The sequence below is a fragment of the Dendrobates tinctorius genome, unplaced genomic scaffold, assembly GCF_039654945.1.
Source record: "Dendrobates tinctorius isolate UK_male_01 unplaced genomic scaffold, ASM3965494v1 ptg000063l, whole genome shotgun sequence".
NCBI lineage: Eukaryota > Metazoa > Chordata > Amphibia > Anura > Dendrobatidae > Dendrobates > Dendrobates tinctorius.
This window is the reverse complement of record NW_027361731.1, coordinates 27,219,711-27,233,529: the sequence shown is the minus strand read 5'-3', so window position 1 is coordinate 27,233,529 and position 13,819 is coordinate 27,219,711. Positions and strand designations below refer to the sequence as shown.

Here is a 13,819-nt window from a genome sequence, read left to right as displayed (position 1 = left end):
TAGTGATGTCGCACCCCTCCCTGTATGCAGTGACATCACACCCCTGCATGCAGTGACGTCACGCCCCTCCCTGTATGCAGTGACGTCACGCCTCTCCCTGTATGCAGTGACCTCACGCCCCTCCCTGTATGCAGTGACGTCACACCCCTCCCTGTATGCAGTGACATCACGCCCCTCCCTGTATGCAGTGACGTCACTCCCCTCCCTGTATGCAGTGACGTCACACTGTAGCACCCGCCTTCTGTGATTGACAGGCAGAGGTCTCTGTTGTAGGTGAGGAGCACGGTCGCTGCTTCACCATAGAATACGTGATGCCCATGAACGTCCAGATGACCTCAGAGTCCACAGTCAGTGTCCTGAGTAAGTAATGCCTGCCATTACAGAAGTGGGCACCGATACAGCCTGGGTCTCCGGGGGTAAAGGGCACCAATATGGGACAAAGGGACACCCCTATGTCCTCCCAACAAGCTCCTTCTCTGTCCTCCTCCCTCCCTCCAGACTCCTCCTCTGTCCTCCCTCCAGGCTCCTGATTCCTTCTCTCCCTCCAGACTCCTTCTGTCCTCCTCCCTCCAGACTCCTCCTCCTTCCAGCCAGACTCCTCCTGTCCTTCTCCTCCCTCCAGACTCCTCCTCCTTCCAGCCAGACTCCTCCTGTCCTCCTCCTCCCTCCAGACTCCTCCTCCTTCCAGCCAGACTCCTCCTCTGTCCTCCTCTTCCTCCCTCCAGACTCCTCCTTCCAGCCAGACTCCTCCTGTCATCCGCCTCCCTCCAGACTCCTCCTCCTTCCAGCCAGACGCCTCCTGTCCTCCTCCTCCCTCCAGACTCCTCCTCCTTCCAGCCAGACTCCTCTTCTGTCCTCCTCCTCCCTCCAGACTCCTTTCTCAAGACTTCAAAAAGCAGGAAGAGAACAGAATTCCATCTGGGGGATTGAAAAAATATTCAAAGACTTGATTCTGCCACAATGCAACGTTTCGACCCTTGTGGGTCTTTGTCAAGCCTACACAATCCATAACATGGCGGCCTTATATAGTGCGGTGGCACCAACACAGCAATCACAGGGTACCACTCACATCATACACATAATATACAAATAAAATAACAACAATCCCTGAAATTATATTTACCTATCTTTCTCAGTCCTCCTCCAAGGTTCCAAATCCCCATGTCCACTCCTCACCCCCCATGGTCAGCGGAGAAATCTAAAACATAAAAAAAAAAAAAAAAAAAAAAAAATTATAAAATCAAGACAAAAACACCCTATGAGGGAGTGGGAGAGATCAAGATACGCAACCCTGGAGATTGTAATCTAAGTTTAATCCTCTTGGACACAGTGTATCAAGAGGGGAATCCCTAATCTGTCTGCACCCCTCCTCGGCTACAGCACAACTCTAGCAGGGAAAACCACCACATCTAGGAGGACATAAAGTGCTCTGAACAGAACCTTTAAAAGAACCCACATCTGATTTTACCAATCCGTCCTTTAAATTTTTGCCCCTCCTATATGAAAAAATTGGGAAAGGAACAAAATCGGGTAGATTTGGCAAACCGTTCTGGAGTAAACCCTAGTGACATCTCACGATATTACCAATCTGCCTACTGGCAGGATCATAGGTAGAAACAAAGGGTATTCGTTTAGGGGCTAAGTCAACCCGTTTCTCAAAAGTTACTCCCCTCGGTGTATTCCTTACCTTGTCTTTTTATCTCATAACTTCTTTTTTTTGGATAGCCTCGCATCAAGAATTTTTTACACATTTAATTTAACCTATGATCCGCTCTATCTTCATCTGATACTGACTCCAAGGGAGGGAGTCTACCATTCTCCTAGGAAGATGGCTGTTATATAGGAGCAAATTATTTCCATCAGTGTCCTTGACAAATAAATCTGTTTCCAAAACTCCATTCCTTTTGTATACTAACGTATCCAAAAATTGTATCTCTTCTGAGGAACAACTCAAAGTGAATTTTAATTCAGCAAAGACTCCATTAATCTCTTCTTGAAAGCAATGGAGATCCTCATAACTACCATCCCAGATTACAAGCACATCATCGATGTAGCGCCACCAGGCCCAGACATGGCTCCAATGGATTGACCTGTACACATACTGGTCCTCGAATACCGCCATGTAGATGTTAACAGAAGTGGGGGCCACATTGGACCCCATGGCGGTACCCCGCCTCTGCCGGCAGTAATCATCCCCAAAGAGGAAATAATTCCTCCTGAGGATGAACTCCAGCAGAGTGAGGACCAGCTGTGCACATCTTGGAGCCACAACCGAGCCCAGCAGCACCACATCGACTGCATGCAAACCTTTTTCGTGTTCAATTGAGGTATATAACGAGACAACATCAAATTATGCCAATATCTGACACTTCAACACCACTGATCTAATTTAAAAAGTAGCTTGTATCTCTAATATATGATTTAGCAGATGTTGCAAAGCGACGCAACATTTTATCCAAAAAGATGGCAACACCATTGAATAGGGAGACCCTGCCCGACACAATGGGGCGCCCAGGAGGATCTTTGGTAATGTGTACAGTATAGGAACAACAGGGGCCTCCACCATTAAATATTCCGACAGTTTCTGATCAATCAGTCCATCCAGAAGGGACTCATAGATCAGAACCTGTAACTCTCTTTGGAAACGCATGATTGGACAATAATTGCTCATAGACAGATTGATCAGCAAGCTGCTATCCAATCTCCTCTCTGTATTTGCCACTATCCATGATCACAGCCGCCCCGCCTTGATCGGCTGATAGCAGTATTATTAGACAAATCTTTTATCGCCTGTCTTTCTTCCAGAGGGAGGTTGTGACCACCCTTAACGGAAAATTTATTTCTCAATTTAGCCATACCCTTTTCCACCAAATGTACATAGGATTCAACAAAAGGATTATTCGAGGGCGGCTGAAAATGACTTTTGTTAAACAGCCCTGCACCTCTAAGTGTAAAGGGTGACGTCACACTCACTGATGGAACAGCAGGACATCTCTCGCTCTCGGAAAAAGAAGAACAAATCACATTCAATGCCAAACTAATTTGGAACACTGGAGGGACAAAAAGACACAACCCTCTGGCCACAACCTCACACTGAGTGCCTGTCAGTGGGAAAGATGGTACAGTCACCGCCAACTCTTTCTACCTGATGAAGGAGCTACACTGTATCTGAAACGCGCTGTATCTCCTCTTTTTTAATCTATCAAATAAAAAAAATATGAAATATCATCTTTGGCTGTGAGTCCTGGGCAGCGCTGCTCTTCATGGGCTGGATCTGCCTTTCTTGATGTTATGCAAAAACATGTAAATCAAGAGCCGCGGAGACACTAGGCATTGCTCCTACTAGCCAGTTTCCTACTCCACACTGATGAGGGGCAATACCCCGAAACAGCAGTCTGTGGATGGATACCATGTTTTGGCATAGGTGGTTTCCTTCATTGGAGACTGCCCTTCCCGTGGTTGTTCCTTCCCGGGAAAAGACCTGGCTAGTCATTGCTTGCGTTGAGAAACATGTGATGGTGTCTCTGCGGCTCTTGATTTACATGTTTCTGCATATTTCCCATAAGGGATGGGGGCAATGCTCTAGAATCACTGCGTTGAGAAACAAGTGATGGTGTCTCCGCAGTGTTGGATGTTGATCTCCATGAGGTCACTCATCCTCATTTTTCTTGATGTTATGGATTGTGTATGCTTGACAAAGACCCATCAGGGTCGTAATGTTGCATTGTGGCAGAACAAAGTCTGTGAATATTTTTTCAATCCCCCGGATGGAATGCTGTGCTCTTCCTGCTTCTGATGGTTTGCTCTTCAATTGGGTCATTGGACTCTGAACCTGCAGTCAAATATTGAAGTGTCGCTGGCTGCATTTTCTCTATTAGATCCTTTCTCAAGACTCCTCCTCCTCTCTCCAATCAGACTCCTCCTCCCTCCAATCAGACTCCTCCTCCTCCTTCCAGACACTTTTCTCAAGATTGCTCCTTTCTCAAGCCTCTGTCCTCCGCCCTCCCTCCAGACTCTTCCTCTGTCCTCCGCCCTCCCTCCAGACTCTTCCTCTGTCCTCCGCCCTCCCTCCAGACTCTTCCTCTGTCCTCCGCCCTCCCTCCAGACTCTTCCTCTGTCCTCCGCCCTCCCTCCAGACTCTTCCTCTGTCCTCCACCCTCCCTCCAGACTCTTTCTCTGTCTTCTGCCCTCCCTCCAGACTCTTCCTCGGTCTTCCGCCCTCCCTCCAGTCTCCCCCTCTCTCCTCCCTCCAGACTCATCCTTTCGCAAGATTCCTCTATCCTCCTCTTCCCTCCCACCTCCTCCTCTGACCTCCTCCTTCCGACTCCATAGGGCAATCCTGCTGGGATGGATGAAACTATCATAACAGTAAGAGCTGCATTGCCACCCACAGGTTATAAGGGGAACGAATAGTAAATATTCCCGCTGTTCCTTTTTTTTCTCCCATCATTACCGACCTCAGTGACCTCCCCTCTCTGCCCTTCCAGAAATGATCCGCTCGGCCACCCCCTTCCCCCTGGTCAGCCTCTTCTTCATGTTCATTGGGTTCATCCTCAACAACGTGGGGCACATCCGCCCGCACCGCACCATCCTGGCCTTTGTCTCCGGCATCTTCTTCATTCTCTCTGGTGAGTGTTAACTATGAGAAGATCTGGGTGAGCTGCAGCACAGAGGATGTCAGGAGAGGAGATCACAGCTGAGAGTTACATGGAGGGAGGAGCAGGATCCCCAGCAGCACAGAGGATGTCAGGAGAGGAGATCACAGCTGAGAGTTACATGGAGGGAGGAGCAGGATCCCCAGCAGCACAGGGGATGTCAGGAGAGGAGATCACAGCTGAGAGTTACATGGAGGAGGAGCAGGATCCCCAGCAGCACAGAGGATGTCAGGAGAGGAGGAGATCACAGCTGAGAGTTACATGGATGGAGGAGCAGGATCCCCAGCAGCACAGAAGATGTCAGGAGAGGAGGAGATCACAGCTGAGAGTTACATGGACGGACGAGCAGGATCCCCAGAAGCACAGAGGATGTCAGGAGAGGAGATCACAGCTGAGAGTTACATGGAGGGAGGAGCAGGATCCCCAGCAGCTCAGAGGATGTCAGGAGAGGAAATCACAGCTGAGAGTTACATGGAGGGAGGAGCAGGATCCCCAGCAGCACAGAGGATGTCAGGAGAGGAGGAGATCACAGCTGAGAGTTACATGGACGGACGAGCAGGATCCCCAGCAGCACAGAGGATGTCAGGAGAGGAGATCACAGCTGAGAGTTACATGGAGGGAGGAGCAGGATCCCCAGCAGCTCAGAGGATGTCAGGAGAGGAAATCACAGCTGAGAGTTACATGGAGGGAAGAGCAGGATCCCCAGCAGCACAGAGGATGTCAGGAGAGGAGGAGATCACAGCTGAGAGTTACATGGAGGAGGAGCAGGATCCCCAGCAGCACAGAGGATGTCAGGAGAGGAGGAGATCACAGCTGAGAGTTACATGGAGGGAGGAGCAGGATCCCCAGTAGCACAGAGGATGTCAGGAGAGGAGGAGATCACAGCTGAGAGTTACATAGGGGGAGGAGCAGGATCCCCAGCAGCACAGAGGATGTCAGGAGAGGAGATCACTGCTGAGAGTTACATTGAGGAGGAGCAGGATCCCCAGCAGCACAGAAGATGTCAGGAGAGGAGGAGATCACAGCTGAGAGTTACATGGAGAAAGGAGCAGGATCCCCAGCAGCACAGAAGATGTCAGGAGAGGAGGAGATCACAGCTGAGAGTTACATGGGGGGAGGAGCAGGATCCCCAGCAGCTCAGAGGATGTCAGGAGAGGAAATCACAGCTGAGAGTTACATGGAGGGAGGAGCAGGATCCCCAGCAGCACAGAGGATGTCAGGAGAGGAGGAGATCACAGCTGAAAGTTACATGGACGGACGAGCAGGATCCCCAGAAGCACAGAGGATGTCAGGAGAGGAGATCACAGCTGAGAGTTACATGGAGGGAGGAGCAGGATCCCCAGCAGCTCAGAGGATGTCAGGAGAGGAAATCACAGCTGAGAGTTACATGGAGGGAGGAGCAGGATCCCCAGCAGCACAGAGGATGTCAGGAGAGGAGGAGATCACAGCTGAGAGTTACATGGACGGACGAGCAGGATCCCCAGCAGCACAGAGGATGTCAGGAGAGGAGATCACAGCTGAGAGTTACATGGAGGGAGGAGCAGGATCCCCAGCAGCTCAGAGGATGTCAGGAGAGGAAATCACAGCTGAGAGTTACATGGAGGGAAGAGCAGGATCCCCAGCAGCACAGAGGATGTCAGGAGAGGAGGAGATCACAGCTGAGAGTTACATGGAGGAGGAGCAGGATCCCCAGCAGCACAGAGGATGTCAGGAGAGGAGGAGATCACAGCTGAGAGTTACATGGAGGGAGGAGCAGGATCCCCAGTAGCACAGAGGATGTCAGGAGAGGAGGAGATCACAGCTGAGAGTTACATAGGGGGAGGAGCAGGATCCCCAGCAGCACAGAGGATGTCAGGAGAGGAGATCACTGCTGAGAGTTACATTGAGGAGGAGCAGGATCCCCAGCAGCACAGAAGATGTCAGGAGAGGAGGAGATCACAGCTGAGAGTTACATGGAGAAAGGAGCAGGATCCCCAGCAGCACAGAAGATGTCAGGAGAGGAGGAGATCACAGCTGAGAGTTACATGGGGGGAGGAGCAGGATCCCCAGCAGCACAGAGGATGTCAGGAGAGGAGATCACTGCTGACAGTTACATGGAGGAAGGAGCAGGATCCCCAGCAGCACAGAGGATGCCAGGAGAGGAGATCACAGCTGAGATTTGCATGGACGGAGGAGCAGGATCCCCAGCAGCACAGAGGATGTCAGGAGAGGAGGAGATCACAGCTGAGAGTTACATGGACGGAGGAGCAGGATCCCCAGCAGCACAGAGGATGTCAGGAGAGGAGGAGATCACAGAGGAGAGTTACATGGAGGGAGGAGCAGGATCCCCAGCAGCACAGAAGATGTCAGGAGAGGAGGAGATCACAGCTGAGAGTTACATGGGGGAGGAGCAGGGCAGGATCCCCAGCAGCACAGAGGATGTCAGGAGAGGAGATCACAGCTGAGAGTTACATAGAGGAAGGAGCAGGATCCCCAGCAGCAGAGAGGATGTCAGGAGAGGAGGAGATCACAGCTGAAAGTTACATGGACGGACGAGCAGGATCCCCAGCAGCACAGAGGATGTCAGGAGAGGAGATCACAGCTGAGAGTTACATGGAGGGAGGAGCAGGATCCCCAGCAGCACAGAGGATGTCAGGAGAGGAGATCACAGCTGAGAGTTACATGGAGGAAGGAGCAGGATCCCCAGCAGCACAGAGGATGTCAGGAGAGGAGATCACAGCTGAGAGTTACATGGAGGAGGAGCAGGATCCCCAGCAGCACAGAGGATGTCAGGAGAGGAGGAGATCACAGCTGAGAGTTACATGGATGGAGGAGCAGGATCCCCAGCAGCACAGAAGATGTCAGGAGAGGAGGAGATCACAGCTGAGAGTTACATAGAGGAAGGAGCAGGATCCCCAGCAGCAGAGAGGATGTCAGGAGAGGAGGAGATCACAGCTGAAAGTTACATGGACGGACGAGCAGGATCCCCAGCAGCACAGAGGATGTCAGGAGAGGAGATCACAGCTGAGAGTTACATGGAGGGAGGAGCAGGATCCCCAGCAGCTCAGAGGATGTCAGGAGAGGAGATCACAGCTGAGAGTTAAATGGAGGGAGGAGCAGGATCCCCAGCAGCACAGAGGATGTCAGGAGAGGAGGAGATCACAGCTGAGAGTTACATGGAGGAGGAGCAGGATCCCCAGCAGCACAGAGGATGTCAGGAGAGGAGGAGATCACAGCTGAGAGTTACATGGAGGGAGGAGCAGGATCCCCAGCAGCACAGAGGATGTCAGGAGAGGAGGAGATCACAGCGGAGAGTTACATGGAGGGAGGAGCAGGATCCCCAGCAACACAGAAGATGTCAGGAGAGGAGGAGATCACAGCTGAGAGTTACATGGGGGAGGAGCAGGGCAGGATCCCCAGCAGCACAGAGGATGTCAGGAGAGGAAGAGATCACAGCTGAAAGTTACATGGACGGACGAGCAGGATCCCCAGCAGCACAGAGGATGTCAGGAGAGGAGATCACAGCTGAGAGTTACATGGAGGGAGGAGCAGGATCCCCAGCAGCTCAGAGGATGTCAGGAGAGGAAATCACAGCTGAGAGTTACATGGAGGGAGGAGCAGGATCCCCAGCAGCACAGAGGATGTCAGGAGAGGAGGAGATCACAGCTGAGAGTTACATGGACGGACGAGCAGGATCCCCAGCAGCACAGAGGATGTCAGGAGAGGAGATCACAGCTGAGAGTTACATGGAGGGAGGAGCAGGATCCCCAGCAGCTTAGAGGATGTCAGGAGAGGAAATCACAGCTGAGAGTTACATGGAGGGAGGAGCAGGATGCCCAGCAGCACAGAGGATGTCAGGAGAGGAGGAGATCACAGCTGAGAGTTACATGGAGGAGGAGCAGGATCCCCAGCAGCACAGAGGATGTCAGGAGAGGAGGAGATCACAGCTGAGAGTTACATGGAGGGAGGAGCAGGATCCCCAGTAGCACAGAGGATGTCAGGAGAGGAGGAGATCACAGCTGAGAGTTACATAGGGGGAGGAGCAGGATCCCCAGCAGCACAGAGGATGTCAGGAGAGGAGATCACTGCTGAGAGTTACATTGAGGAGGAGCAGGATCCCCAGCAGCACAGAAGATGTCAGGAGAGGAGGAGATCACAGCTGAGAGTTACATGGAGAAAGGAGCAGGATCCCCAGCAGCACAGAAGATGTCAGGAGAGGAGGAGATCACAGCTGAGAGTTACATGGGGGGAGGAGCAGGATCCCCAGCAGCACAGAGGATGTCAGGAGAGGAGATCACTGCTGACAGTTACATGGAGGAAGGAGCAGGATCCCCAGCAGCACAGAGGATGCCAGGAGAGGAGATCACAGCTGAGATTTGCATGGACAAAGGAGCAGGATCCCCAGCAGCACAGAGGATGTCAGGAGAGGAGGAGATCACAGCTGAGAGTTACATGGACGGAGGAGCAGGATCCCCAGCAGCACCGAGGATGTCAGGAGAGGAGGAGATCACAGAGGAGAGTTACATGGAGGGAGGAGCAGGATCCCCAGCAGCACAGAAGATGTCAGGAGAGGAGGAGATCACAGCTGAGAGTTACATGGGGGAGGAGCAGGGCAGGATCCCCAGCAGCACAGAGGATGTCAGGAGAGGAGATCACAGCTGAGAGTTACATAGAGGAAGGAGCAGGATCCCCAGCAGCAGAGAGGATGTCAGGAGAGGAGGAGATCACAGCTGAAAGTTACATGGACGGACGAGCAGGATCCCCAGCAGCACAGAGGATGTCAGGAGAGGAGATCACAGCTGAGAGTTACATGGAGGGAGGAGCAGGATCCCCAGCAGCTCAGAGGATGTCAGGAGAGGAGATCACAGCTGAGAGTTAAATGGAGGGAGGAGCAGGATCCCCAGCAGCACAGAGGATGTCAGGAGAGGAGGAGATCACAGCTGAGAGTTACATGGAGGAGGAGCAGGATCCCCAGCAGCACAGAGGATGTCAGGAGAGGAGGAGATCACAGCTGAGACTTACATGGAGGGAGGAGCAGGATCCCCAGCAGCACAGAGGATGTCAGGAGAGGAGGAGATCACAGCTGAGTGTTACATGGGGGGAGGAGCAGGATCCCCAGCAGCACAGAGGATGTCAGGAGAAGAGATCACTGCTGAGAGTTACATGGAGGAGGAGCAGGATCCCCAGCAGCACAGAAGATGTCAGGAGAGGAGGAGATCACAGCTGAGAGTTACATGGAGAAAGGAGCAGGATCCCCAGCAGCACAGAAGATGTCAGGAGAGGAGGAGATCACAGCTGAGAGTTACATGGGGGGAGGAGCAGGATTCCCAGCAGCACAGAGGATGCCAGGAGAGGAGATCACAGCTGAGAGTTACATGGAGGGAGGAGCAGGAGCCCCAGCAGCACAGAGGATGCCAGGAAAGGAGATCACAGCTGAGAGTTACATGGAGGTAGGAGCAGGATCCCCAGCAGCACAGAGGATGTCAGGAGAGGAGGAGATCACAGCTGAGAGTTACATGGAGGAGGAGCAGGATCCCCAGCAGCACAGAGGATGTCAGGAGAGGAGGAGATCACAGCTGAGAGTTACATTGGGGGGAGGAGCAGGATCCCCAGCAGCACAGAGGATGTCAGGAGAGGAGGAGATCACAGCTGAGAATTACATGGAGGAGGAGCAGGATCCCCAGCAGCACAGAGGATGTCAGGAGAGGAGGAGATCAAAGCTGAGAGTTACATAGGGGGAGGAGCAGGATCCACAGCAGCACAGAGGATGTCAGGAGAGGAGGAGATGACAGCTGAGAGTTACATGGAGGGAGGAGCAGGATCCCCAGCAGCACAGAGGATGTCAGGAGAGGAGGAGATCACAGCTGAGATTTACATGGGGGGAGGAGCAGGATCCCCAGCAGCACAGAGGATGTCAGGAGAGGAGGAGATCACAGCTGAGAGTTACATGGAGTGAGGAGCAGGATCCCCAGCAACACAGAAGCTGTCAGGAGAGGAGGAGATCACAGCTGAGAGTTACATGGGGGGAGGAGCAGGATCCCCAGCAGCACAGAGGATGTCAGGAGAGAAGGAGATCACAGCTGAGAGTTACATGGAGTGAGGAGCAGGATCCCCAGCAACACAGAAGCTGTCAGGAGAGGAGGAGATCACAGCTGAGAGTTACATGGAGAAAGGAGCAGGATCCCCAGCAGCACAGAGGATGTCAGGAGAGGAGGAGATCACAGCTGAGTGTTACATGGAGGGAGGAGCAGGATCCCCAGCAGCAGAGAGGATGTCAGGAGAGGAGGAGATCACAGCTGAGAGTTACGTGGAGGGAGGAGCAGGATCCCCAGCAGCACAGAGGATGTCAGGAGAGGAGGAGATCACATCTGAGAGTTGCATGGGGGGAGGAGCAGGATCCCCAGCAGCACAGAGGATGTCAGGAGAGGAGATCACTGCTGACAGTTACATGGAGGAAGGAGCAGGATCCCCAGCAGCACAGAGGATGCCAGGAGAGGAGATCACAGCTGAGATTTGCATGGACGGAGGAGCAGGATCCCCAGCAGCACAGAGGATGTCAGGAGAGGAGGAGATCACAGCTGAGAGTTACATGGACGGAGGAGCAGGATCCCCAGCAGCACAGAGGATGTCAGGAGAGGAGGAGATCACAGAGGAGAGTTACATGGAGGGAGGAGCAGGATCCCCAGCAGCACAGAAGATGTCAGGAGAGGAGGAGATCACAGCTGAGAGTTACATGGGGGAGGAGCAGGGCAGGATCCCCAGCAGCACAGAGGATGTCAGGAGAGGAGATCACAGCTGAGAGTTACATAGAGGAAGGAGCAGGATCCCCAGCAGCAGAGAGGATGTCAGGAGAGGAGGAGATCACAGCTGAAAGTTACATGGACGGACGAGCAGGATCCCCAGCAGCACAGAGGATGTCAGGAGAGGAGATCACAGCTGAGAGTTACATGGAGGGAGGAGCAGGATCCCCAGCAGCTCAGAGGATGTCAGGAGAGGAGATCACAGCTGAGAGTTAAATGGAGGGAGGAGCAGGATCCCCAGCAGCACAGAAGATGTCAGGAGAGGAGGAGATCACAGCTGAGAGTTCAATAGAGGAAGGAGCAGGATCCCCAGCAGCAGAGAGGATGTCAGGAGAGGAGGAGATCACAGCTGAAAGTTACATGGACGGACGAGCAGGATCCCCAGCAGCACAGAGGATGTCAGGAGAGGAGATCACAGCTGAGAGTTACATGGAGGGAGGAGCAGGATCCCCAGCAGCTCAGAGGATGTCAGGAGAGGAGATCACAGCTGAGAGTTAAATGGAGGGAGGAGCAGGATCCCCAGCAGCACAGAGGATGTCAGGAGAGGAGGAGATCACAGCTGAGAGTTACATGGAGGAGGAGCAGGATCCCCAGCAGCACAGAGGATGTCAGGAGAGGAGGAGATCACAGCTGAGAGTTACATGGAGGGAGGAGCAGGATCCCCAGCAGCACAGAGGATGTCAGGAGAGGAGGAGATCACAGCGGAGAGTTACATGGAGGGAGGAGCAGGATCCCCAGCAACACAGAAGATGTCAGGAGAGGAGGAGATCACAGCTGAGAGTTACATGGGGGAGGAGCAGGGCAGGATCCCCAGCAGCACAGAGGATGTCAGGAGAGGAAGAGATCACAGCTGAAAGTTACATGGACGGACGAGCAGGATCCCCAGCAGCACAGAGGATGTCAGGAGAGGAGATCACAGCTGAGAGTTACATGGAGGGAGGAGCAGGATCCCCAGCAGCTCAGAGGATGTCAGGAGAGGAAATCACAGCTGAGAGTTACATGGAGGGAGGAGCAGGATCCCCAGCAGCACAGAGGATGTCAGGAGAGGAGGAGATCACAGCTGAGAGTTACATGGACGGACGAGCAGGATCCCCAGCAGCACAGAGGATGTCAGGAGAGGAGATCACAGCTGAGAGTTACATGGAGGGAGGAGCAGGATCCCCAGCAGCTCAGAGGATGTCAGGAGAGGAAATCACAGCTGAGAGTTACATGGAGGGAGGAGCAGGATGCCCAGCAGCACAGAGGATGTCAGGAGAGGAGGAGATCACAGCTGAGAGTTACATGGAGGAGGAGCAGGATCCCCAGCAGCACAGAGGATGTCAGGAGAGGAGGAGATCACAGCTGAGAGTTACATGGAGGGAGGAGCAGGATCCCCAGTAGCACAGAGGATGTCAGGAGAGGAGGAGATCACAGCTGAGAGTTACATAGGGGGAGGAGCAGGATCCCCAGCAGCACAGAGGATGTCAGGAGAGGAGATCACTGCTGAGAGTTACATTGAGGAGGAGCAGGATCCCCAGCAGCACAGAAGATGTCAGGAGAGGAGGAGATCACAGCTGAGAGTTACATGGAGAAAGGAGCAGGATCCCCAGCAGCACAGAAGATGTCAGGAGAGGAGGAGATCACAGCTGAGAGTTACATGGGGGGAGGAGCAGGATCCCCAGCAGCACAGAGGATGTCAGGAGAGGAGATCACTGCTGACAGTTACATGGAGGAAGGAGCAGAATCCCCAGCAGCACAGAGGATGCCAGGAGAGGAGATCAAAGCTGAGATTTGCATGGACGGAGGAGCAGGATCCCCAGCAGCACAGAGGATGTCAGGAGAGGAGGAGATCACAGCTGAGAGTTACATGGACGGAGGAGCAGGATCCCCAGCAGCACCGAGGATGTCAGGAGAGGAGGAGATCACAGAGGAGAGTTACATGGAGGGAGGAGCAGGATCCCCAGCAGCACAGAAGATGTCAGGAGAGGAGGAGATCACAGCTGAGAGTTACATGGGGGAGGAGCAGGGCAGGATCCCCAGCAGCACAGAGGATGTCAGGAGAGGAGATCACAGCTGAGAGTTACATAGAGGAAGGAGCAGGATCCCCAGCAGCAGAGAGGATGTCAGGAGAGGAGGAGATCACAGCTGAAAGTTACATGGACGGACGAGCAGGATCCCCAGCAGCACAGAGGATGTCAGGAGAGGAGATCACAGCTGAGAGTTACATGGAGGGAGGAGCAGGATCCCCAGCAGCTCAGAGGATGTCAGGAGAGGAGATCACAGCTGAGAGTTAAATGGAGGGAGGAGCAGGATCCCCAGCAGCACAGAGGATGTCAGGAGAGGAGGAGATCACAGCTGAGAATTACATGGAGGAGGAGCAGGATCCCCAGCAGCACAGAGGATGTC

General features: G+C 53.3%; 1 protein-coding gene across 2 annotated transcripts in view; it reads left to right on the top strand.

Annotated features, from left to right (window-relative positions):
• CACNG5 (calcium voltage-gated channel auxiliary subunit gamma 5) overlaps positions 1 to 13,819 on the top strand; it is a 92,792-nt gene that overhangs the window by 34,401 nt on the left and 44,572 nt on the right. The window contains exons 3-4 of one of the 2 annotated variants that reach the window (XM_073579746.1): positions 274 to 360; positions 4,488 to 4,628. In XM_073579746.1, coding sequence (XP_073435847.1) covers positions 274 to 360; positions 4,488 to 4,628 — 228 coding nt within the window. The remainder of the gene's footprint in view (positions 1 to 273; positions 361 to 4,487; positions 4,629 to 13,819) is intronic. The other variant, XM_073579747.1, reaches the window with a different exon arrangement.